Source organism: Phascolarctos cinereus, unplaced genomic scaffold (assembly GCF_003287225.1).
Source record: "Phascolarctos cinereus isolate Bilbo 61053 unplaced genomic scaffold, phaCin_HiC Scaffold_5;HRSCAF=322, whole genome shotgun sequence".
NCBI lineage: Eukaryota > Metazoa > Chordata > Mammalia > Diprotodontia > Phascolarctidae > Phascolarctos > Phascolarctos cinereus.
In genome coordinates this window covers 110,815,301-110,842,628 of record NW_027555958.1, presented here as the reverse complement: position 1 = coordinate 110,842,628, position 27,328 = coordinate 110,815,301, and the positions used below count along the sequence as shown (strand labels likewise).

At 37.5% G+C, this 27,328-nt stretch overlaps 1 protein-coding gene across 4 annotated transcripts in view; it reads left to right on the top strand.

Annotated features, from left to right (window-relative positions):
* Positions 1-27,328, top strand: part of AIG1 (androgen induced 1) — a 349,985-nt gene that overhangs the window by 302,787 nt on the left and 19,870 nt on the right. For 2 of the 4 annotated variants that reach the window (XM_020972491.2, XM_020972492.2), the window contains one exon: positions 4,331-4,446. The exons of the other annotated variants lie outside the window; for them this stretch is intronic. In XM_020972491.2, the coding sequence (XP_020828150.1) occupies positions 4,331-4,446 (116 nt within the window). The remainder of the gene's footprint in view (positions 1-4,330; positions 4,447-27,328) is intronic. 4 annotated transcript variants of the gene reach the window in all.

Here is a 27,328-nt window from a genome sequence, read left to right as displayed (position 1 = left end):
TCAGAAGCATCTCCACTCTGAATCTGTACAAGAATCCCCTCTATCACATATCTAACAAGTGCTCATAAAGCCTTTGTGTAAAGAACTCTCAGGAGGTGGAACCCACTACATTCCATGGTGGTCTATTTCATCTTTGGAGAATCCTGATTGTTAGTTTAAATTGGCCTATTTACAATTGTTATACAATGTACCTAGTTCTCTGGGCCACTCAGAACCTCACGAAGTACTATTGAAGTTGTAGTTAAGTAATGGTATAAGGCTGCTAAATAAACTCTTCTCAAGTAGTGATTAGAAGAAATGACTATAATATGTAATTTTCTATCAATCTATGTAATAATAGATAAGTCCCCTTCTTATACTTCTTTATAGTGTGGAAGTGACCCTGGGTTCTTGAAAGCTACACATGAAGAACATAAACGCTCATAGGGCCTGCCAAGCTTAAAAGTAGTCAAGTAGTCTCAGACAGTATCTGTGTTCCAAGGACCAGCCTTCCTAAGTATGGAGACAGTTAGAAACTGTAGGCTGGTTCCTTCATGATGAATTCTTTGGCTGGGGCAACCTGTAATTTTCATTATGACCTTGTTTTTTTGGAGTATATATATGCTTTTTAGCTACTAAGAACTTGGACTGGCTCCCCCATTCCTCTACCTACCCAAACCTCAGTCTCCCAGCCTCGTTAATTCCTCCACACAACTTTCATTAACTGATGAGTTGAGTACCTTGAACAGCTTTTTTTGGGATGGTAAAAATTGTTTGTCCATTTGAAGACTTTGACTGCCTTTTCCTGGTGGATTTACTGTTTGGCATAGGGAATTTATACAAAGTCCCTTCCAATTATGAAATCTGAAGGATAGCAAGATAATCAGCCAACAAGCTGGATAGCTGCCTGAACAACTGAAGAATATTTGCATTGGTTATTTGAACTCATTAAAGATCAGAGAAGGGAGATTGGAGAACCTGCTGGTTTAGGAGTCAGGATAACTGGGTTCTTGTCCCACTTCTACTACTAGCTAGCTGTATGACTTTGAGCAAGTCATTTATCTCTCTGGGACTCATTCCTCTCATTTGTAAAATGAGAGGGTTAAAGTAAGTGACCTCCAGAGTCCCTTCCAGCTCTAAATCTTTGATCTTTTAATCTCTTCTAATTTTAATATTCAGTGACTCTATAAGATGGCTTTCCCTTCAGTTTTGCCTTTTGGATACACAAGGTAGAATTTCAAGAATTTTTTTGTTTAGGATGAAACCCCCCCCCCAAAAAAAATCTTTAACATCATGATCTTCAGAGTATATTCCACAAATACTATGAGGTACAATATTACCTGCAATGTTCAAGCAATTTGGTTTGAGATTTGGCTTTTTTTCTTTCCCCTTTCCTTCTTTCCCCTTCCATAAGAACTGACAGAAATTAGCTTGGTTTGTAAGTGCATATTTGAACTTAATATTAATTTTCTTATTTATAATAATCTTTGATACCCTAAGCCTGTTTTTGAAACTCTGGGTATAGGTAACATGAGATGGTTAGGTCTATAATGGAAATATGGGTAGAATATCCCCATAAAATACTAGTGCCTCTGATCTCAAATATGCAAATGGATCTGTGATTCCAGTGATACTGACATTCTCTCCAAGTCATTAAGCATTTATTAAGCACGCACTATGTGCTAGGCACTGTACTAAATGGGAGTACCTGCTATGTGCCAGACTCTGTGACTAAGTGCTTTACAGATATTATCTCATTTGATCCTCACAACAACCCTAAGAAGTAAATACTTTTATTACCCCCATTTTACAGTTGAGGAAATTGAGTTAGACAAAGGTTAAGTGACTTGCCCAGGGTCACACAGCTATTAAGTATCTGAGGCCAGATTTGAACTAATATTTTCCTGACTCCAGGTCCAGCACTATATCTGCTGTACCACCTAGCTGTGTGCATTACAATCCGTGTAATGCCTGGTTCTGTCCTACTCTTGTCCATAGAATTCCCTTAACTTCATCACAGGCAGGGTAAGGGGGGCGGTGCGGTGCCACAGAGTTCTGCACCATATGTTGGGAGTCTTCTTTGCTTCTGTTGATGTCACAAAGGTTGTCAATGTAAGAGGCAGGCTACCCATTGGATCCCTTTTGTGGTCCTTCTTTATTTGTTACATATTTCTTTGCTTATACATTGAAATCATACCTTTGTAATTTCTTATTTATTATGGGTTGTAGCTGGTTCATACCTCTAAAATAGCAGCAATGTAAATTCTCCCATGATTTCCTTCAAAGCCCATTGTGCTGTTTAAAAGGCAACTATACCACAACCAAAAAGCTGCTGAAGGAAAAAGTAGAAAATTCCCCTAAGTGCTGTATTACCCACCTGACATTCTCTGAATGCCAGACATTAATTACTAATATTTTTGAGACTCAGAAGTTATCCAGAGCACTGTTATATCTGTGAGCCAGAGATTTTTCACTGTTTTATTATTTCCTACTCAAGTAATTTCATTCTTTTTTTTCTGTGAAAATAAACAATAAATTCTTCCAAAGCTGAACTGTTTGATCTCCCAAAGATCTTTTTTGCTCGCCAAGGCATACCTACCACCTGTTTCCATTAGGCTGTAATACCAATGAATGTTTGAAAAACTTCACTGAGTAAACACCAAGTTCAGAATTTTCTCCCTGGAACATCACACCACAGATAAAACAAAGATGCTCTCCTGGCTTATGAGCAGGTGAAAGGAATTAAAACTGCCAAATGTCTATCCATAATTCAGTTTGATTCAATAAACATTTATTAAGCATCTACTTTGTGCCAGGCACTGTGTTAAGCACTGGGGATACAAAAAGAGGCAAAAGACAGTCCCTGCCCTAAAGGAACTTATAACCTAATGGGTGAAACAAGCTCAAAATGGTTATACCCTGGCAGAGGAACAGTTTTAAGCGTCTTGCACTTAACTCAGTTCAAATGACCTCTCAGAATTGCCCATGTTTTCTCCAGATTTCAGTTCCTAGGACAGTAGCTTCTTTGAGGGTGCTATAAATTTTTTAAAATTATTTTTTCAATAAGCATTCATTTACTTTTCTTCCTTTTACCCTCTCCTCATTTAAAAAAAAAAAAGAAGAAGAAGCAAAAATGCAGTTACACAAAACCAATTCCTGAATTGGTCATATCCAAAATATAACATTTTGCATATTTAGTCCATCACCTCTTTGCCAGGGGGTAGGTAATGTGGGGGAAACATTTTTAATTTATTAATTAGTATTATTTTAACCTCACTTTATGTGGCTACAAATTGTCTAACCCAGGGGTGGGGAACCTGTGGCCTTTTAGGTCATAAGATGCAGCCTTTTTGACTGAGTCCAAGTTTTACAGAACAAATCCTTTTATTAAGGGGATTTGTTCTGTGAAGTTTGGATTCAGTCAAAGGGCCGCACTTGAGGACCTAGAGGGCCACATGTGGCCTAGACACTGCAAGTTCCTCACCCTTGGTCTAATCCAAAGCTTACAGCAGAGGTCAGGCTGACCTCAGAAATGCTTCAGAGAAGCTGGACACCTATGCCAGAAATGCTTGGGTCCACCCAAAACTTTTGTGTTTTGGGTCTGCTCGCCCAAGTCTTGTTTGGGGTCCACCCAAACCTTGTATTTTAGATTATCCAATAGCTTGTGTTTTGGCTTCACCCCATTTTTATTGACTGTTTATACTTAACTGCGGATACACATTTCAACCAAAATGCCTTCATGCAGAAGTTCATATGCTGGTTCCCTCATTTGAACTCTATATAATATAAACCTCACAGAGACTCAAGAAGGAGCCTCACCTTTTTCAAGCTCTCTCCTCTGCTGAACCAACAATAAAGTTCTTTCTAAAACTTGTTCAGGTTTTGGGATTTATTCTTGAGCTACAGTATACAGCATTCTTCATCATCAGCCTTCTGGAATCATGGTTGGTCAGAGTAATAGAATATGACTCAGTGCTATAATTATACATTCTATAACATGTTAAATGAATCTAGCCAAAGCCTCATCTTATCTGAGCAAGGGCCAGTGCATTAAGACTACCCTTTGGGTGATAGAAAATAAGGACATATTGGTTTTAACATCTTGTTTATTACTATAGAAAAGCTTCAAAAATAATAAGTAAAACAAAAACACCAGTGGAATCATGTATGTCCTTATGGATGGAGTCAAATCCATCTCATCTGTTTAGAATTCCATACTTTGGTGTTACCTTGCTTTTATGTGGCTAGGAACTTATACTCTTCCAACTGCCACTGAAGAATAGTTCAAGGTGTAGTGACAATGAGCTGTCTCACCTGGTGGTTGTTTTTGTTTTTTGGGTTTTTTTTTTAGCATACAACAGTTCTTCCGTTTATATTAATTGAGATGAGGACATCGCATCATCAGTATCCCAGCAGGAGCTGTGGACTTGCTGCAGTGTGCACCTTTGCTGTTGGCTATATATTATGGTAAGGACTGTGCATGCTGTGTTTTCATATTGTATTAGATTTTGCACTGCTAAATTTGGGCACATATTTCATTATGGATATAATCACTAACAGATTCACACTGCGTGCCTCATTTGGTCCAAGACCTGGGCTTTGTCTAGTTTCCCTAGTTGCTTATATTTTTAGAAAATATTGCCAAACCTCACACAACAGGAATTTGTTGAACAATCCCATGTAAGCAGTGGTCTCTCCAAGGCTACATTTTTCAACCCTTTTTTCAAACTAAATGTTTTTCTTGGACTCTGATTTTATTACTTAAGAACCTTTTTTTTTTTGCTTAGTGTTTGTGTATCTTTTTCCTTTTTCTCTCTCTCTTTCTTCCTTCCTTCCCTTTTTTTTTTAATAGAGAAGTTGTTGTCCTGTGAAACCAAAATGGGAAGAGGCTAATGATTTCTCCCTCACAGCACTTTAAATCCCATCTAATAGAATTCAAAAACTCTATTTCCCTGGTTTAGTTTAGAATCTATTTCAGAATTAACTTGTAAATGCAAATATATTTCATGGTTTTTGAATACATACTGGAACAGATTTTTTTTTAATTACCGTTATTATCTTGGGGAATCTTAGACCCTAACTAACTAAGGCACACAAGACTTACCCAATAAAAGGGATTTTAGCTTCCTCAGCTTTCTTCAGAAATATTTTGGGTCTGCACATATTTCATATTTTGCTCATGATCAAGACCCCTTTCCAGGTCATGTTTGGTGTTAATGCTCATCAGGAGGGCCTCTAGCACCTCCCTCTGTTCTCTCTTGTTCTGAGGTCCAGCTCACCATCTTTGAGCTTGAAGGTGTGGGTGAAGTTCTTCCAGGCTCATCAGTGTTGTACTTTATCCCAGCCAAAGAAGGTCACTGAAGTGTGTTCTCTTTCTTCTGGAAAGTGAATTGGAAAGCTCTGGCTCTGCAGAGGCTTCAGTTCCTGCCAGCCCAGAAATACACGATAAAGCTGAGCATAATACTTCACATAGTTTAAAGGAGTGATCACACAATGCCCTAAATTTGAACAGAAGAGGGATTCACTGCCAGGACACCAGACAGTCAGCTCTTAGAGCAGCATTTTTTTTTTAATTGCCGAGTAAGTTTATGACCGCTCCCAGTCAGCCATCCCCATTTTCCCCCAAAAAAAACCACAGGCACTTATGCCCACTATAAGAGTAATAAAATCTTCTGCTTTGTTGTCTGGTTCATGATTCATTGAAAGGATTAAGAAAACTGTCTTTTTTCCTTTTTTATTCTTTTCTTCATATAGTTGATCTAGCTAGCCTGCGCTTTTCTATCCCTCCCTCTTTCCCACCTTCTCTTCCTGAGTCAATCAGCTGTATTTATTAAGCATCCACTATGTGTCAGACTCTGTATGAGGTGCTGAGGATACAAAGAAAAAAGTTAAACAGTCCTTGCCCTCAAGAAGCTTTCATTCTATCAGGGATGGAGACATATGTATGAATATACAGATATATATATATATATATATATATGTGTGTGTGTGTGTGTGTGTGTGTATACACAAAATATGCTTTTAAAAAAGATAATTTCTTTTGGGGAGAGGTGTGAGCAGTTAGAAGGATTAGAATTCTCAAACATCAAAAGACTTTTATTTCTTCTGAATAATGGTCCCATAAATGAGGTGAAACTATAAAATAATGAGACTTCAAACAAATTCGAAATCATACCTCCAAGTCAGCATTCTCAAAGTTGTTGCCATGGGAGGCTATTGACCTACTGCAATGATGTTGCCATTGGTGAAAACTTTTTTTTAAATAAACTCCTTCTTGGGAACCAGTTTACAAGCCATATAAGAAAATTAATCTTGCTACTTTGTAGCCGCGTCTTTTATATGGATGGGAATGGAAATTTTTTACTCTGGGAACTTTGGCTGTGTTTCTGCAAAGTCATTTATATGCTGTCAAATCATTTGCATCCTGTTGGGCCCCAGAGGTTCAGGAACTCTGTTCCGATGTAATCCCCCTCCCCTTGTCTGTGCAACTATCTCAAACTATGCACCAAAGCCCATGGGAAATACCATCTACACTTCATTATAGACCCCCTAATCCCTTAGTAAAATGAAGCACCACTCACTCTTTTCAGGCCAACTGAGGGCTCTTGCCAGCTTTGCATATTCCTGAAGCCAGCTTGTGTTTGTTTGGAACGTCTTTGCATTAGCCAGCTAGTTCTCTCAGGTTTGTCCTGAGAATGCTCTCAAAGTGTAGTTTTTCCTTTGGTATTCTGCCCCAGGCATTCATAGCAAAGCCAACAGCCAAACAATGCCCCGCACATTGGAGGTCACATTATGTAAATCCAGGGATTTAATTGTTACCAAAAAGCTTCTAGCTTTCTCTCTCTCCTAGCTCATCTCGGCGCCCAGGAGCCCAACAACGGCCAGATTTTCCAGATATGAAAGCCTTTAACGTCCTACCAGTGGTGTTAACTGGAAAGTCTGGGACCCTCTGCCAAAATTGCAGTAAATTACCATATCCTTTGGTAATTGCAAAATAAATAGATCTCCCTTACTACTTGGGGATAGCTTCACACCTAGGGAGAGAAGGAAAGGAGGCCCCTGACTGGCACTGCTCTCTTTGCTCCTCTTTGACATCCCAGGCTGACCTGGGGCCCAAGAATATTTAACCCTCTGGGGGAAGGGAAGGAAAGAGAAGGGAATAAGCATTTATGTAGTACCTACTATGTACCAGATACTGCTAAATGTGGGTGGATTTTTTTTTTACACAAACGCTCTCTCATTCTGTCTTCACAACGACCCTGAGAGGTGAGTGATGCTATCATCCCTATTTTTGCAGTTGAGGAAACTGACGGTCACACAGCTGCTCAGCGTCTGAGATGAGATTTGAGCTCAGTTCTGCCAGTCTCCAGGCCCAGGACTTTCTCCACTGTACCACCAGCTGCCTCAGCAATCCACGTAGTTGATCCTACTTCTTTAGTGTATTTGGCTGTAATTGGTGCTTTGTGAGCCTGTCTTTCTCCGGTCTGTCCTTTTTTTCTGTTGCTAAAGTACTGTTCCTAAGGGTATGGTCAGATCACTTCTCCGGTCAAAAACTTGTCATGGTTTTCCATTGCCTTTCGGGTAATAAAGACGTCTTAGCCAGGTGGTCAAGGCCTTCCATAGTCAGGTCGGGAGGCAGCATGATAAGGTGGATTATTATTATTATTGTTATTAATAACAACAACAATAGCTAGCATTTACATAACACTTTTAAGTTGGCAAAGTACTTTATAGATGTCATCTCATTTTATCCTTATGACAACCCGTGTAGGGTCAGTGCTGTTATTATTCCCATTTTACAGATGAGGAAACTGAGGCAGGGAGCAGTTAAATGACTTGGCCAGAGTCACAAAACTAGTGGTATCTGAGTCCAGATTTAAGCTCAGGTCTTCCAGACTCTAGGCAGTGTTCTATCCACCACCGCACCACTTAGCTGCCATCTAGCCTTGGACTTGGAGTCAGAAAGACCTAGGTTCATATCCAGACTCAGATTAGCAGTGTGACTCTGGGCAAGTCACATAACCTCAGCTATAAAATGAGAGGATTGAATTCAAATGGCCTCTAAGACCCCCCCTTCCTTACCACACCCCTCAAAATCTATTATTTTATGATCCTACCCTATTATCTTTTCTTGAATTTCTCTTCCCCTTCTCCAAAATAAATGCACACACATCTACACAAAGATTATATGTGTGTATATTATACAATATACTATATATTTTAAGATATACCCACACATATGTAGTACAGAATATGCCAGTAGAGCTACTTCTTCTAGATCCTTTAACTTGTAATCCTAGAAATCGAAGGAGCCCCAAAACACCAACCCAGGTACTATGGTAACTCCTTCCGTACTCAACATTTCAACTAATCCAAGGAAAGATTCAAGCCAATTAATTCAATTCAACAAACATTGATTAAGTGCTTAATGTGTGTAAGATAGTATGCTAGATCCTTGGGTCAGAAAGATATGAAAAAAAAGGCATAAAACCTTCCTTAAGGAATTCACAATCCAGGAGGATGGCACCTGTTCACAAATAACTATAATTTAGAAGATAATTAAATACAATAAAGTACATAGAAGACAAATACCATCCATTAGAAATTCAAGGACAGAGTGATCATTTCTACCTAGGAAGACAAGAAAAAGCATCATAGAGGAGGTGACATTCAAGTTGGACTTTGAAGGAGAAAGATTAGAAATAGTGGAAGGAGTTGCCATTCTAGGCATAGGGAATTACATGCAGAGAGAAGCAGAAGTGGCTGATGGCAAGGCAGGATTAGTCCAATCTGGCTGGAACCCAGAGAATGCCAAGTGAAGTACCAAGAATCAAGCTAGAGAGGACAACAAAGAAAAATGTTAGCATAGTTGAGGACATGGACATTGAGCTCTGACAGCAGGAAGGTAACAGCTGTTCTCGTAGTCATTAGTTGAGGAATCAGCCTCCTTTGCTCCAACTTAGTTCAATTCAATAAACATTTATTAAGTGCCTATTTTGTGCTAGGCTCTGTGCTAAATGCTGGGGATACAAAAAGAGGCAAAAGATAGTTCCTGCCCTCAAGGAGCTTACCATTGAATGGGGGAGACAACCTGCAAATATATACAAAGCAGGCTGTATACAGGGTAAATAACAGAGGGAAGGCACTGGAATTAAGAGGGGTGGAGGAAGGCTTCCTGTAGGAGGATTTTCTGGACTGGTGTTCTTAAGATAGGCTTTAAAATATGACTGTAATCTTTTATTGGAAGGAGGGACCACAAGAGAACCAGCTAAAACTTCTTAGTGGCTGAGCAGTGTACCTCTGGAAAATCTAATTACATTGATGGCTTTCCTGGTATGTATGTCTGTATTTCCACTCTTCTGTTTTGTGTGTGTCCCTAGGAAAGGCTTTGATTGAGGGGTGTGCTGTAGTCAATTACCACCAACTCAAGAGAGTAAATTGTTAAATTTTCAGTATGAGCATTTACACCTCAGATATTGGCAAATACTACAAATAAGGATTTGATTTATTGTTTAGTTGACTGTCTAGACTTAGGAAAGTAATAGAGAGATGTCAGTAATGCAAATTAAACTTAAAAGTGTGTTATGTACATTTTTTTTTATCCCAGAGAGTCAGTTGTTACCCATTTACCAACCCACCTCTGGCTGGGGTCCACAACACACAATTTGACCTGTTAGCCAAATATAGCCAAGCCTGTTTTTGTACAGCCCAAGAGCTAAGAATGATTTTTACATTTTTAAGTACAATAAAAACTTTGTTTTAGAATGTGAAAATCATTCTTAGCTGAAGGGCTTACAAAAACAGGCAGGTGGCTAGATTTGGCGTGTAGTAAGCTACTCAAGGTCAGTTGCTTCCTTAATAACCCCTTCTGAGTCCTCCCTTATTCTCTTGAGACACTGAACCTTAACAAGAAAGATGATGTCTTCAAAACAATAACAGTCAATTCTCATCAGGAAAAAATTGCCAGAATATATCATCTGTACATTTAAACATGTGCTATTTAATATTTACCATGTGTATGGTTGTAGGGACCTCCATGTTTTAAGAGAGTCAGTAACAAGCTAGAGAATGTATAGGGGAGTGCAAGTTGGTTAATGAGAAATCTCATGATCCATAAGAATCCATTGACAGAACTGGAGGAAACTGAACTAGAGAAAAGGACTCAGGAAGCATAGAATCACTCCCCTCAAATACCTGAAGAATTGTCATATGGAAGAACTAGTTAGTCTCCTTGACCTTAGACAGCAAAAGTGTCACCAATGGCTACTAGTTGCAGGGAAACCAGTTTCAGCTCAAAATAAATGAGAATTTTCAAATAATTATTAGAGTTGTCAAAAAAACTTAGGCTGCGATGTGAGATACTGAGTTCCCAGTCAGGGGAGATTTTAAAGCTGAACCTGAATGACCACTTACTGGGGCTGGGGATAGGGTAGAGGGAATCCCTTTTGGTGGCTGAGAATGAACCCCAAAACCTAAAAAGGTGTTGTTGTTTGTTACTCAGTCGTGTCTGACTCTTCATGACCCCACTTGAGGTTTTCTTGGCAAAGATACTGGAGTAGTTTTTCATTTCCTTCTCCAGCACATTTTATAAATGAGGAAACTGGGGCAAACAGGGTTAAGTGACTTACCCAGGGTCACATAGCTGGCAAGTGCCTGAGGCCAGATTTGAACTCAAGAAAATGAGTCTTCTTGACTCCAGGCCCAGTGTTCTATCCACTGTGCCACCTAGCTTTCCCCGAGAGTTTTATGTAAGTCAATTGATAATAGAGATCTGGGAAAAGGTGTGGCTCCCCCTCTCAAGTTTCTGTGAGGTTTACATTTTATAGAGTTCAAATCAGAGCCTAAGGACAAGTAGCTGGTAGTTGCTTGGAATGCCTATCAGCAGGGAAATATAAAAATTCAGAAAATTGAGGCAAAGCCAAAACACTAACTATTAGAGAACCCAAAACAAGACCTGAGTAAGTGGACTCAAGAATTAAGTAGATCCAAAACATTCCTTGCAGCCATCTCCTGCTTCCCTGGAGGGTAACTGAGATCAGTGTGACATTCTAGGTTTAAACAGTATCTAGTCACAAAGCTAGATTAAAATAATATAGTAATTAGGAAGGTTTTCCAAACAATATAATATTTTTCCACACTGGTTATAGGGAAGTGGTTGGACTATACGATCTATAAAATCCATTCCAACTCAAATAGTCTATGTCAGCTTGGTGGTATCGTAGACAGAGCCCTGGACCTAGAGTCAAGATGTATGTTCACATCTAGCCTCACTTACTGACTGTGTGACCCTAGGCTAGCCATTTGACCTCTGTTTCAATCTACCTCAGTTTCCTCAACTGAAAAATGAGGACAATAGTCGCATTTACTTCCCAGAGTTGTGAGGACCAAGAATAGGCACTTCCACAGGTGTTTATTTACTTCCTTCCTCTTTCTAAAACTACCTTGCAAGAATCCGTGACTTTAGAGGCCTCTTGGGTCTGTTCTTTAAAATTATGCTAACTTAAAAGGCTTAATTTTTGCCTAAAAATTGGAAGCCTAAATTAATAGATCATTACGAAAAGGATCTCTCTATAAACAGATGGATGAAAATTAGACAACAAGATACCTACACTGTTAGAGAGTCTAGATCACCTTTGAGAAAAGGCATGATAAAATGGAAAGAGTACTAGATTCAGAGTGTTCACAGCATCCAAGGTGAACAAGTCACTTAAACTCTCTGGGCCTTAGTTTCAACTGTAAAAATGGGACTATTAGTATTAAGCTCCTAGTACCTCCCTAACAGAATTGTTAGAATATATATAACCTTCTACTATGTAGGTGTGTATATAAAATAATGCAATATGTATATAGATAATGTATATAAAGTTCTTTTCAAACCTTAAAGCATTTTGTCAGCTATCATATTTCTCCTTCATCATCTACTCCAAACCCTGCTTTCCCCCTTTTTAATAGATAAAGGAATAGGCCTGGAGGAGATGCAGCAGCTTTTCTAAGGTCACTCCATTCTAGTGAGTGAGCCTGGACTAGAGGGCTCCTGACTTCTGGCTTAGTGATTCAAAGATCACATTGCCTTCTTGCTATTTGACATCTTTCCCATGAGCCAGGAAAGAGACACAGAGACAGAGAGGGACAGAGAGGAGTAAGGAAGAAGTAGAAGAGAATTCATTTCCCCTCAGAACCTGACAGTACATGGGCCAAAGATGGCCCATGGGCTGATTTTTCTGTGCCCAAAAGGTGATTGTCACTGCTCAATGACTTCCTGTGGCCAGTATCAAAGGCCAACACTCAGGAGCTCAAATGACCTTCCTCAAAAGCCTATGCCCTTTACTTACCTACCCCTCTCTGGGAGCTTGTCTCTTTTCTATTGATGAGTACAGAACATCCTATCATTTATAAAACTGTGGGCAGTGGTGCCCCAGGCCTTTCTGTGTACTCAGATGTTAATCCCCTTAATAATAATCACCATTAGCATAGTCTTTATGTTTTACCTAGTGATTTCACCCATATTGTCTCCTTTCATCCACACAAGCCTTCAAGGTTGTATGAAGTGAACAAAATCAAACAATTCTAAGAGTGTCAGCCATAGCTTGGATATTCTAAGCCCAAGAGGCAGATCCTTATCTAGGAATTTTTGTGCTGAGAGTAAATAGCAAGGAGAGACAGGCTCAGTTGCCTAGGGAGTGGGCTATATTAACACAACATCGCATACAGAGGGAAACAGCATAGGAAGCAAGGATACTTCTGAGGGAAGCTGCAATGAAAGGAGGAGGGTGGGCCAGGGCCAGAACTCATCCCCTTGCACCATTTGGTAGCTTGCTCTTTTAACTAATTTTTCTTGCTGAGGAAGTGATAAAGCTTCCTTATTTCTGTGCTACTGAAGAACTTTAACTGTTGTCAGTGCCCTCTAAATTCCACACCGGGACAAAGCTCCGTTTCCCCATCCTAGTTATGGCTCTGACTAAAACAATATTCTTCCTTTCCAGTGAACCAAACGGACAAAATATTTTCCCCTGATAATAACCGAAAATAGTTCCATATTAAGTGTACGGTTTGAAATACTCATTCATAAATACACATATATGTATGCACTGTGCACATATATACATACATATATGCTACATATAAGAGCCTGGTAGAAAAAGTGCTGTGCTTGGAATCAAGAAGAGCTGAGTTTGTACCCTGCCTCAGAAGTTTACTGTGTGACAGTGGGCAAGTCACAGTAGTGTTTTCAGCCTCAGTTTCCTCATCTGTAAAATGAAGATAATAATACCTCTTCACAGTGTTTTTTGTGAGAATCAAATGAGGTACTATGTATAAAGCACTTTGCACAACTTAAAGCACTACGTTAAATATTAGTTATTATAGTTTTTATTGTTTTTACCCATATGGACAGTGTTAGAACTAAGGAAACCTTAAAGATCATCTAGCCCAAATTCTTTCTTTTTATAATTGAGGAAACTGAGGCCCAGAGAGGTTAAGGAACTTAACTGAAAGCTAAGATATCCTTATCTGAGAAACTGTCTATAAAATTTTTCCCCCAGTTTTCTACTTTTTTCCCCTTTGGCTGTATTTGTTTTATTTGTATAAAACCTTTTTAAATTTAATATAATTGAAATTATCCATTTTATACCTTGCTCTGCTCTGTCTCTTGTTTATTCATAAATTGTTTGCCTGTTCATAAGTCTGATAAGTAATATGCTCCATATTCTTCAAATTTTCTCACAATATTTCTCTTTATATCAAGGTCATGTATCCATTTTGACCTGATCTTAGTAAATGGTGTAAGATATTAGTCTATGCCCAGTTTCTGCCATACTGGTTTTCCCAATAATTATTTTTTTTTGCGAAATAATGAATTCTTATTCTAAAAACTTAATTCTTTATACTTATCAAATATAAGATTAATAGTTTGCTGCTGTAAATTGTATGTCTACTCTGTTCCATTGATCTGCTCTTCTATTTCTTAGCCAGTACCGGATAGTTTTAATAATTACTACCTTATAATATAGTTTAAGATATGGTCCTACTAAACTTCCTTCATTTATGGTTTTTTTTTTATTATTTGCTTTGATATCCTTGACCTTTTATTCTTTCAAATGAATTTTGTTATTTTTTTTCTAATTCAGTAAAATAATTTTTAATTTAATTGGAAATGGTATTGAATGTATAAATTGGTTTAGATAAAATTGTCATTTTTATTATATTAGCCCTGCCTACCCATTAACAACTAATATTTTTCCAGTTATTCTGAATCTGATTTTTTTTTGTATAAAGTTTTTTTTTTAAATAATTTTGTTAATATAGTTCCTGGGTTTGTTTTAGCAGGTGTATTTATTCCCAGATATTTTGTGCTGTCTAGAACTATTTTAAGTAGGGTATCTCTTCTTGCAGGGTTTTGTTTGTGATATATAGAAATGCTGATGATTTATGTGGGCTTACTTTATATCCTGCTACTTTGCTAAAAATTATTAATTGTTTCAATTAACTTTTTAGTTGAACCTTTGGGATTTCCCAAGTACATCACCATATTGTCTGCAGAAAGAGATACTTTTATTACCTCATTCCTTATTCTGATTCCTTCTGTTTCTTTTTCTTCTCTTATTGCTCTTGCTAGGATTTCCAATACAATATTGAATAATATTGGTAACAGTGGTCATCCTTGTTTTATTCAGTTGGAAAAAAAAGTTTATAGACAATTTCTCAAATAAAGATCTCATAGCTCAGATATATAAAGAACTCTGTAAAATCTATAAGACTGTGAGTCGTTCCCTAATTGATAAATAGTCAAATGATATAAACAGACAGTTTTCTAATGAAGAAATCAAAATAATTTATAGTCATGTGAAAAAATTCTCTAAATCATTATTGATGAGAGAAACGCAAATTAAAACAACCTTGGGATATCATTTTACACCTATCAGATTGGCTAAAATGATTGAAGGGAAAAGTGACAAATGTTGGAGGGATGTGGAAAAATTGGACCACTGATTCACTGTTGGTGGAACTGTGAACTGATCCAATCATTTTGGAAAACAATCTGGAATTATGCCCAAGAGTTATTAAAATACTATACCTTTTGACCCAGCAATACCACTACTAGATCTGTTTCCAAAGATGATTAGGGAAAAGGAAAAAGAACCTATATGTTCTAAAATATTTATAGCAGCTCTCTTTGTGATGGCAAAGAACTGGAAATTGTGGGAATGCCTGTCAGTTGGGAAATGGCAAAACAAATTGTGCTATATGATTGTGATGAAATACTACTGTGTTATAAGAAACGATGAGCTCGTTGATTTTAGAAAAACGTGGATAGACTTACATGAAATAATGAAGAGAAGAATGAGCAGAACTAAGAGAATATTGTGTATAGTAACAGCAGTATTGTTCTAAGAACAACTTTGAGTGACTAAGTCATTTTGACTATTACAAATACCCAAATTAACCACCAAGGACATTTGAAAGAAAATTTACATTCTGCACACACACACACACACACACACACACACACACACATTTCTGTCTAATGGTTGCCATCTTGGGGGGGGAAGAAAAAAAGAAATTTACATCATAAATTTATTATATATTTAAAAGGAATAGCAAGTTGTATATAATAGATTTTCAATTTCATGTGGAATCATATTTTTTATTATTTCACTATGTTATGGAAATAATTGTTTTATTTCATAAATTAAAAATAAAATTACAAAAAAAGCTAAGATAGTAAGTAACAGAGCTAGAATTCAAACTCAAGTCTTCTGATGCCCAAGTCGAGTACTCTTCCCGATAAATCATGCTATAAATGAATTTTTTAAAAAAATTTGTCTTCTGAAAGACCATTCTCTAAAGAACAGCAAGGTTAGTTTTTATTTTATTGTTTCTGTTAATGAGTTCTTTAGATACTTAAAGGACATCTAGAGGGTGAGAGCACCAGAGTCAGGAAGACCTGAATTCAAATCTGGCCTCAGACACACTAGCTGTGTGATCCTAAGCGAGTCACTTAACCCTGTTTGCTTCAGTTTTCTCATCTGTAAAATAAGCTGGAGAACAAAATGGCAAACAACGCTGGTGTATTTGCCAAGAAAATCCCACATGGGGTCATGAAGAGCCGGACATGACCAAAATGACTGAACGGCAACAAAGATACTGAAAAGTAAAGCACTCCTGCTCACTTGTGCTCACATACCCTTATACACATATTCACCTCTCTTACTTCAAAAATAAAACCAAACAGGCAACAAAAATATATGTTTCTCTTTTTCCAGGAATCCTATTTACAGGAGATTGGTTGGGAGAAACAAATAGCTTTAAGATCCATGTTTACTTATTTCTGTGAATCTCTCATGGTTGTATCCTGCAGAAAGAAAGCATCCTGTGTTTTCCTTCTCTTCGCCTAATATAAGCAGTCATCACTGGGGAGAGACACATCCATTCACTAACTGGTTTCCCTCAGGCTCCAGCCTCCTTGTCAGTACACTAGTCATTCCTTGTGACTGCTATTCATGGCTTTTCTTTTCAGTGGCTGTATTCTAAAGTTCAAGAGAGAGGCTCTGCAGAACACAGAGAAAAGAAATCAGCCCGGATCCGTAGGAAACATCTGTTCTTAAGGGACTAAGTGGGCTGCCCTGAACAGTTAGAGTCTGTTCCAAGCCTCGTGGCTCAGGATGTGTGCTTTCTGCCCCATAGTCTCCCCCTTCATTGGTTTCTCATTCAATCAGAATCAAAGTCCAGCAGTCATGCACAGTACATGCTAACTAATCACAGCCCACAATACAGGTGGGCTAGAGCAAGACAAGGGAGCAAGCAGTCTGGAAGTGTGGGGAGAAATGGTTCTGGATTTTCTTTTGGTGCTAAAAATGTGCTGATACTTCTGATCCCAGCTGATGTCCAATTTGAAGAAAAATTGCTTTTTCATTATTGACTTAAGGACTCTGTCATTTCTACATTCCAAATCACATTTCCCTGATCCATACTTTAAAGTTTTTTTTCTCTAAGGCATTTGAAAGCCTTCCTTATATAGTCCCTGATCATCTTAAAATTCCATTTCCCTCTTGGGCTACTAAAAACAGCTGGAAAATCCCTATTCTTTTTTTACTTCAATTTGGTAGGACTCTTAAGTGTTATGCGTACAGTAAGTGCTGAAAAAATTGCTTTTGATGATAATGTTGAAAATTTGAGTCACACAATTACAGGTTCTTAGCATTGAGGCCTCTTTTCTGGTTCAACCTTGCACCCCGTACTCCTGCATCAGGTATCCACTGTAACATCCCTAGGCAGGTGGTGGCTAGCCTCTACTGTAAAACTCGTAGTGATAGAAAACTCGGTACCACATGAAGCAACATGTGATATTCCTTTTTCAGATTCAGTTGCAATTGTTCAAAACTTCTTTCATAATTTCCCTTCCTATAGTTTGCACCCATTTGTCTTAGTTCTTCTTAAGGTCGTTCAGAATAAATATAAGGAAGTCCTTCAAATTAACAAATATTGATCATGGTCTTTCTAATACTTCTTCAAGCCAAGCTTCTCCAGTGTTTTCAATAATTCACTTATTACATGGTTTCAGACTGTATAGTGTGAAGATTGGAAGGGAAGAAAAATGAGGTAACTTTCCATCATTCTTGCTTGGAAGAAACATAAGACATCTTAGAACAGGAATTTTGCTTTTGTTTGGACTTTCTTATAGCCATGAAAAAATATTGGACTACAGGATCTTAATCCTCTTTCCAGTGATATAGAGATCCAGTCCATTTTGAGGCTAAACAGGGGATGTAGCTCAGTCTCTGATCTCCTTTTCTAACAATAACTTACCTTGTTTCTGTAGGAGTTAGTTGCATTAAACTTCTGTAACTAGAAATATTTCTCTGTAAGAGGCCAACAGATCTTTTCATGTCTTATTCATTGCATATTGGGGGGGGGTCATCCTTACATTAGGTTGTGGGGTACTGGAGCCAGTTTATATTGGTTCCTAAGAACCAAAGGTTAAGTTTTCAGTGGGAAATGGCATTGTGAAATTTTCATCTCAGAAATGGTGAACACTTCAAATGATTTATTGTTTTGACTTGGTTTATTGTTTCATCGATTTTCTAGAGTTAAGGAGGTGGTGGAGAAAATATTACTAGTACAGCATGTCATGCATATTCTTTTTTTTTTCAAAGAGCCAGTTGTTAAGTATTTACCAGCACATTGCTACATAAAGTCTAATAACTCCTCAGAGTCAACAAGCAGTTATTACGCATTTATTATGTGCCAAGCATAGAAGGAAGTTCTCTTAGACTCATGGCATTTAAAGGAATCTATCTTAGAGATCCTCTGGTCCAATCCAATCCCTATATTTGACAAAGAAACTGAGGCCTAGAAAGTTGAAGTGGAGTAGTGGAAATACCATTGAATTTAACATAAGAAGACCTAAGTTTGAATCTTGGCTCTCTTCCTGGTATTTGATGGCCTTGGACAAGTCTCTTCACTTCCCTGGGCCTCAGTTTCTTCATCTGTAAAATGATGGGGTTGGACTGGATGATCATTTCCCTTCTCTCTCTAAATCCTAAGATTCTACTTGGTCCAGATCATGCATTAATGTAGTAGGACTTGAAATGAGGCCAATTAAGTCTTAAGTCTAGTGTTCTTAAGTCTACACCATGCAGTCTCCTACCAGGTTATTCCTGCCCTACAGACAATCCTGTCTTACGAGGAGTACTTAGATTTAATGAAGGAGAGCAGTGTATCTGCACATTCATCAGTAGATGTTCCATTTCATGGAATCCTTGAATTGGCAATAATATTAAGGAAAAGTTCATTTGATCCAATCCCTTGCCTTTGAATAGTGCCAGATAAAGACAGAAAAGAAATAGGTTTAAGTGTGATGTTAGTATCCCGAGCCCTTTGTCCATCAATCCTGCTTGGGCCATGGACCTTTTTCAGGTGCCCCCACCTATTTAACTGGATTGTCATTTATTCTTTAATCTCATTCTGGAATGGATTACACCTTGTTTTCCATAGCGTCATTTAAAAGAGTCCTGGTCAATGAGAAGCACGTCACCTAATTTAGCAACATTACTAGGGGAATAAAAAGACCAGGTGAGGAGATTATATGTGTAATGACCTGTGTAGACCTTAAACTCCAGTGTTTCAGCACATCTGTGATCTTATCAATCAATGTAAGCATTCCTGCCAAGAAAGCACATGGCAGTTTATTCTTGCCTGCCTATCATGTGTGACTCTTCTCCATGTTCTTCCATGTATTTATAAGCTGACCACCCAATATGCCAAAGACCTCCCACTCTTTTTCTTGACGTTGCAAGGACACCATTGGAGCATTTCAAATGTCCATTGATTATTCATTGTTTTTGCTAAATTATCAACTTATCTTACTTTTCGTTCATACGTATCTTTGATGACATCATTTACACCACTTCTCCTTCATAATGTAATCCCTTTCTTATAGTGTGCTGAAAGTCTGTTTGTGGCCACTGTCAGCCTCTTCATGGTACTTGGGTCATCCTCAACTTCAGTTCTTCAAAGGCTTTAGTGTTCCATGACTCAATCATACCAAATCACTGAAAGTATATTTATGTTTTTGTTTTTGTTTTTTAAAGAGAAACTTGGGGCCATTAAAAGCTTGGATAATTTCCCCAAAAGTAATATAGCTTGCTTGCTTTCTCCTTTTCAGTTATGAATATTTGTTATCCATTCACAATCTCTCTCTCTCTCTCTCTCTCACTTTCCTCTCTTCCTGCCTCTTGCTCCGTTCTATGTATATGTGAGCAACTAGGTGACTCAATAGAGAGAGTCCCAGGATCTAAGTTCAAATCTAGCCTTAGGCACTTACTAGCTGTGTGACCTGGAGAAGTCAGTCAATCTCTGCATCACTTTCCTCTGCATCACATTACTATATAAAATGATGATAATAATAGCACCTACCTCTCAGGGTTGTTCTGAAGATCAAATAAGATAATATCTGTAAAGTGCTTTGCCTAGCACATAGTAGGTGCTATATAAATATGATACACCCTGTGTATGTGTATTGAATATAGAAAAGATCTATAAGGGTTTTTATAACAACCTCTTCTTTTCAGCATCAAAGAGCATGGAGCGAGTGCTCTCACGTGTGTGTGTGTGTGTGTGTGTGTGTGCAAGAGAAGCATACATATACCATCATGTACCATATATCATATTCTGGAAAATTGGCATTCTTCATTTAGTTGAATTTTCCTCTATGGATACTTTGTTCAGTGACTATGTATCTCATTAAAGAGCTTATATAATGCCAAAGCTTGATTCAGTCAGCACAATACCATCTACAAACAGGAGCATCTGGAGGACTTTACCATTTATAGGGAAATTATTCAAGTTAGACTTGGCACTGCATCTCCCATCCATGAAAGTAGTGAAAACCTTCGTAAGCACATGTGCTCTGGTTTTGTGCCTTGCTTGATAATAATCAGAGGGATATCAGACAAGTTTATGGTTAGTATATTTTTAAATCTCATATAATTTTGATATATGGGACACAGCTTATAGAAGGATAGCCTTTAAGGTGGGATTTTGCCCTACCAGATCAAGTTTATTTAGTAGTCAACAAACAGTCAGCATAATAGGATCTTTTCTTCTCCAGATCTTTCAGTCATATGTATGAGTGTAAAGACAGACGTTCTGTACTATAGATTGTCACTTCTGAGAGGCTGCCTATTCCCTTCTAATATCCTCATCAAGGATGCCCTCAATGCCTATGTAAATTATTCTCCTTTTTTTTAGCAATATTTTCCCGAATACCATGTAAAAACAATTTTTTAAATTGATCTTTTAAAATTTTGAGTTCCAAATTCTTTTCCTCCCTCCCTCCCTGAGAGGGTGAGCAATTTGGTATAGGTTATACATGTGCAATCACACAAAATATGTTTCTATATTAGTGATATTGTGAAAGAAGACACTATATAGATTATTCTTGTAAAATAAATTATATATAGATTGGGAATTAGCAGTATAGGTAGTTACTGATGGTCACTTTTTTGAATAGTAAAAAGGTCTGAAACTTTTTCCCAGGCCTATGATGTCTTCCTCCACTTTAGGTACCTTGAGAATTGATCTCTCCATACCCTCAAAATTATGCCACCTCCACATATGCTTGCTCTAGTCCACTTACTTTTCCAATCTTTATTTTCTTCAGTACCATATTAGTCTCCCTGATCAGTACGCTCATAACTGTGATGTTAGAGCACTGGTTCCATTGTTTGTGATGCTGAAAAGAGGTTGTTATAAAAATCCTCTTAGATCTTTTCCATTTTCCATCTGTTCATCATCCTTTCAACTTCCATCCTTAAATGCCCTCAGGTTGACTTTACTTAGTTGACTTTACACTATATACTTTAAATTTATGTGATGTAGTTTTTATTTTCATTTCCTTTCATTGTTTCTTACTGTTTTTTGAGGTGATACTTCTCAGAATCTTCCATCATTTTTCTTTGTAAGATTTCACAAATCACTGTATATTCTAAACCAGTGTTACCCTTGGCTGCCATATCCCTCAACCTGGAAAGAAGACCAAGTGTTTGTTGAGTAAGTTGATTTTGGAACTCTTTTGGCATGGCAGTTTCTTTACTTCAGATAAAATTCCTTACAAAATTGCTATGATGAGTACTAATATTCTCTCTTTTATCCATTTTCTGGTTTTAGTGTCAGTAACTTTTTTCATACAGGTCAGGTTAAGGTTGTTTTAATGGAATGGTATATATTTTTCTCACCACTCTTTGCTTTAACAAGTCAGTGACTTGACTCTGCATGTTTAGCTGTTACAGGAATAAAGTCCCTATAATTAATTTTACTTCCGTGATGTTATTTTGTACTCACTGTGTCTGATGTCTCTCAGATAAAGTATTTTTGTTTTCCCAAAGGGAGTATTCATGACTTAGGCATGAAACTTTGGTATATTCTAATTGTCTTGTAGGATGGATTCTTGTTCAGGTATGAGTTGAACTATGTGGTTTATGTAGTGAGATTCTTTGTTTCTATGACATAATCCAAATCTTGATCTTTCTTTATTTGGGAAACATTCCTCTCAGGGAAGAATGATAGGAAGAAGAATTATGTAACACAAGCGGTTCAGAGTAGTTAATATCTAAGATACCACACAGTTATGACATGATAGGATTCTCTGTTCTTTGACTTTCCCCTGCAAATGCTTTGAATCCTGTATTGATAAACACTACCCCTATAGAGCAATACAGACATCACTTAAGCACATAATGTTCTAAACTCCTTTAATTTGGTAATATAATTCATACTGCTGTAAGATTCATGATATAGTGTTAGAAGCCCTAGGTTTTGAGCACCTGCTTGGCTTACTGCATGACCTTAATCATTAATCCCCTCTGAGCCTCCTCATATGTAGAAGGAACTTGACTAAATGATATCTAAGGTCTATGATTCTGTAAAGTACAAATAAGAACAAAATTCCCAATATCTTGCCATTTTTATTGAAAATATAACCACAGCCACACCTAGACAGCATTTTAACACCCAACAGGATAGATTACTGTGTATCATAAGAAAACAATAGCGATATGTCCGTATTCCTCAAAGGGGTAACTGTTGCAACTGTTTTGAAGTTTTGCCAATTAATTTCCAAACTAAATATCATAAGAATTTGGAGAAAAAATCATGTGAGAACCAAGAGTTAAGCATGATTGCACAACCAGAAAAATGAGATATATACTGTTTGTTGTAGCTGTCATATTGCCTAGTGGAGGTTGGATTTTCCTGCCTCAGTGAATCTTCCGGGATGTCCAGTGAGAGTCTTGAAATATCTGATTCCTGTACCCATAAATCTAGAAACAGTTTTTGGCAAGAGGTTCAAGCAGTGACATCTCCTAACAGACTGTTATCTAATTAACTATGTATCCAGAAGTAGGAGGCCCCAGATGCAAGTTGACTTCAAGGCTGATAATGGGATTTGTATTCATGCTAAACCAAGATCAGTTCAGATAAAAGCCCTGAGACATGTTAGGTATAATAGTCTAACTGCCCAGTTATTCCTAGAACTCTTCTTACCTCTCACAGGTCTGCCAACCAGAAGGTGACCATAGGCTTCAGTTCAAACTGGAGCAGACCTTTCCTTTTTCCCAGTCCTTCCCCACTTAAGATCTCCGCTCCCCAGCCTTAATCAGAACTTGACCAGTCTGCTTTGGGAAAAGAATGGTATTTCCAACATATTGTACATTCTTTCTCCTAATCAGACTCCCCAAAGAAGAATGTCTCCAAAAGTAGAAAGATCAAGGTTTGGAGTGTTCTTTGAGAAAAGAAGAGGATTCTTTTTTTTTTATTTTTATCCACTTATATTTTTTTTAACAAGCCACCAGATAAAATTAGCATTTTCCTAGTCAAAGTAGAACAAAGCAAAAAAAAAAAAAGAACATTATTCATGTAGCTGTGGGTCTCTATTGCATAAAGGTACCCTTCCCCCCATTTTAAGTAATAATAAATTAAAGAGGTAACTTTCAAAGCTGTTCTGCTAATTTGTATTTGCTTTCAGCCTTCTTTCTGTTCTCTTCTGTGCTCTCATTTTTTTAATGCTTCAGTGAACTTCCTTTCTTTTCTTTTCTTTTCTTTTCTTTTTTTTTTTTGCCAAGCCTTTCACTCCCTCCCCTCCTTTTACCTCCCAACATTGGAACAAACTCTTGCAACAAATAAGCAGAGTCAAGCAAAACAAATTCATCATTGGTCATGTCCATTGGTCATTCTGTACCTTGAATCCATTACCCCTCTGTCTGGAGGTAGTTATTAGCATGCTTCATTTTCAGGCTTCTGTACTTAAGTTGATCAGAATACATAAGTCTTTGAAAGTAGTTGTATAAATCATTCTCCTAGTTCTTTAGAATCTCTTAGGATTCTAAGGGTTAATCCAAACACATGTTGTTTTAGATACCACATCAATCAAAATGTCAGGAAAACTATTCTTAAGATAGATTGCTCTGTGAAGGACATGGTGACAGGAGCCTGAGTCTGAAATACAAAGAGAGTAGTGAAAATGAAGGAAATACATAACTTTCACATTACTAATTAGGCAATATATGTGTTTACAGCGCCCCCAGCAGCCCATCCATAAGTACTGGGTTTCGACCTTATTGTCTCTTCTCTCTCTAGCCTGATTCGTTTCAAATAACCATCTGACAATACTGATACAATTGTAAAAGAAACCTCCCAGCCCTCTCCCCCTACCAGAATGTTATTCTATACTGTAGATGACCCAGTTCAGGCAAGATGAGCATTCCAAAGGGGTAATGGGGGTAGGGAAAATGTATTAATTTGTTAACCAAAACTGTTTCCATTGAGAAAAATCTGCCAGACAACTATAAGTATTAGTACATATTGAAAATGTATGTGTTTTATTCTTTGAAAAACTGGAAGGGAAAGATCAAATTAGCATCTTTCCAGTGACCATTATATTGCTTAATTTTCCCAACTATAGTTTCCATAGGCTACAGTAACAGACAAGAAAAATAATTTTCAATCTTTCATATCACCTAATACATATATAGTATAACAACAAGTTGGGTACTTAGTATACCATAAGTACTTGTTAATTGAGTCTTTTAAAAATCAAAGATAACTGGCTTACCAAATTAGTCTGTATACCCCAGATGTCTGTTGAAATAGACAGCAAAAATGTGAACCAGAAAATCACTCTCCCTTGCCTTGAGATTTAGTGAAAAGAGCTTTAAAGGGTTTGAAAGGTTAATTTGATCTAAAATGGGTATGTAGTAGCTTCGTTAGTGAGTTTCCTGTATTCAGGTAGGTGCATTCTCTTAATAATCTTAGAAGGAGATAAATGAGGGAGGTGGCTTGTAAAGCTCCTTGCCAACTCTGGGTTATGAAATTTAAAAATTCATTTCAGTCTGCCTTGCTTTAAAGGGTATATATACATGCAGGTGTGTGAGACTATTTCAAATATGTGCCAATACATTTGTCAGTCTGGTCCAACAGAACTGGCTGTATATACCTTCCAAAATAGGAGAGAAAAGAACTGGAAAAGAATTGGACTGGTTATTATTCTTAACAAAGCATATCATCAGAGTGTACTGAAAGGTACCTTTTTCATCAGAGATGAAATATCACCCCTAAATCTGTTCATATGAGCTCACTAGTTCTCCTAACCTCATGGAAAGATAGTAAACAGGAAATCTTTCATTTCTCCTTGCCCAATCAATTCAAATCCTGACCAAGAATAATAATAACAATTCACCTTTCTATATAGTGCTTTCAATCTGAGGCATGTAGACAGAAGAGTAGAACCAGGGGTTAACAACCCTGGGAGATAGATGTTATTATTATCCCCATTTTACAACTGAGGAAATTGAGGCGAGCAGAAATTAAGTGACTTACCCAGGGTCACACAGCTAGCAAGTTCTGAGTTCAGATTGAACTGACTCTAGTATCCAGTGTCCTATCCACTATACTAACCACCTATATTAGTTGGTATTGATAATTACCATTTCTTGAGACCTTCAAAGTTTGCAAAATGCTTTGCACAGATTATCTTGTAAAAAATTTTTATTCTCAGTTCCAAATTCTCTCCTTCCCTCCGCCCCCTCCCAAACCCATTTGAGAGGGCAAGAAAAAATGATATCAAAAAAAAAAAGAAAAATGATATCCATTACACATATGAACCCGAGCAAAACATATTTTCACATAAGCTATATTTTGCACAGATTTGCTCAGTGGATTTCCACAGTATCTCTCTGAGGGAAGTCCTAAAGGTATTATTATGGCCATTTTAGAGATGAGGAAACTGAGGTTTGGAAAGGCTAAATAATTTCTCCAAAATCACAGCTATCATAAGTGTCAGAAACAGGATTTGAGCCCAGGTCTCTTTTTACTTGAAGTTTTCCACTCTTTTCCACTAGTGTTAAAGACAGACATCAGATACTCTTTTTGAAGATACTGGCAGCAACTACCTCATCTCTACCAAAAAAAAAATTCCATTTTTAAAATTTTTATGTTTTAAATTTTTTTAGTGTTGCCACTCAGAATTATTATTAAATAATTGCAAACCAGTTTTTTCCCTAGTTTGGTGATTAAAAAGAAGCTTGTGGAAATTAGTCATGGCCTAAGAGTGCTGTTTCTTTAATTAAAAAAAAAGGCACAGATTTCCAGTTTAAAACACTGAAGTCTAAATTAGGCTTTGCAAGCACTTTCCACAGAGGAAGCACCAGTGTACAGGAAGAACTATCCAGTACATTCAAATTAAGTGAGGCTGATCTATTGAAATATAGCTGGCCCCGATCCAGATTCTTAGTATACTTTTAATAGTTTCTTTCTAAGTGCATTCATCTTTAAACTAACTATATCTCTTGCTTCTACCCATAAGAAAAAAAATTTAAGTGTCTTAAATTGACTCTTGCTTTGCGCTCCAAAGCATATCTTAACACATGTTCCCCTACACTTATCTAATAATGAGGTTGGCCAAGAATAACGGTGCCTAGAATTGCAGTGTTCAGGGCATTCATTAATGCTAATAATCAGTATTCTTGCATAGAAGCTTTATGCCTACGGTTGATCAGCCCTTTATTGTGCTGTGTTGAGTTAGCTCACATTCAAGTAGGAATGAACTCCCTAACAAAGGCCATCAGGTAATGTTTCCATGGCAGCAGCCCTACTTTTGCTTATTCACAATGTCGGAATACTCACTGTGTCTCTGTGGCCCAGTGGAAACAAGAAGAAAGTTAGTTTTGCCAGTGTAGTAAGCTGGCCTCCGAGCTTGATCGTAAATGAGGTCAGGCTGACTGGTCAGGTGTGGTCTTGGACAGCTGTGTACTAAGGACTGTTTTCCCTTGGATCTCATCTCATTCAGCCTTGTTAGTGACCTTTCATTGTCTCATATTTATGTTCTAGAGCAGGTAGCAACCAAGTGATGAAAAAGCATTATCTCCTTATATTGGTAGCCAGTGAACTTTTTTTTGTTTTTTTGTTTTGACAACTATATTTCAATATATTTGGTTTTCTTCGTAATCCTATATATTTAATGCCTGACCTCTCTTCTGCCCCTGACTCTTAATAGCTGTGTCACCTCAGGCGAGTCACTTAACCCTTTTTACCTTAGTTTCTTCATCTGTAAAATGAGCTGGAGAAGGAATTGGCAAACCCACTCCAATATGTCTGCCAAGAAAACCCCACAGGTACTCATGAGAGTCAGTCAGAACTAAAAGACTGAACAACAAAAACAACATATTTAATGCCTTTAAAAACGTTATTCTAAGAATGGGAGCCATATAGGCTTTACTAGATTGCCAAAAGAATCCATGACACAGAAGAGATTAAGAAGCCCTACCTTACATGTTCCATGTTACCAAAGACAAGAGGA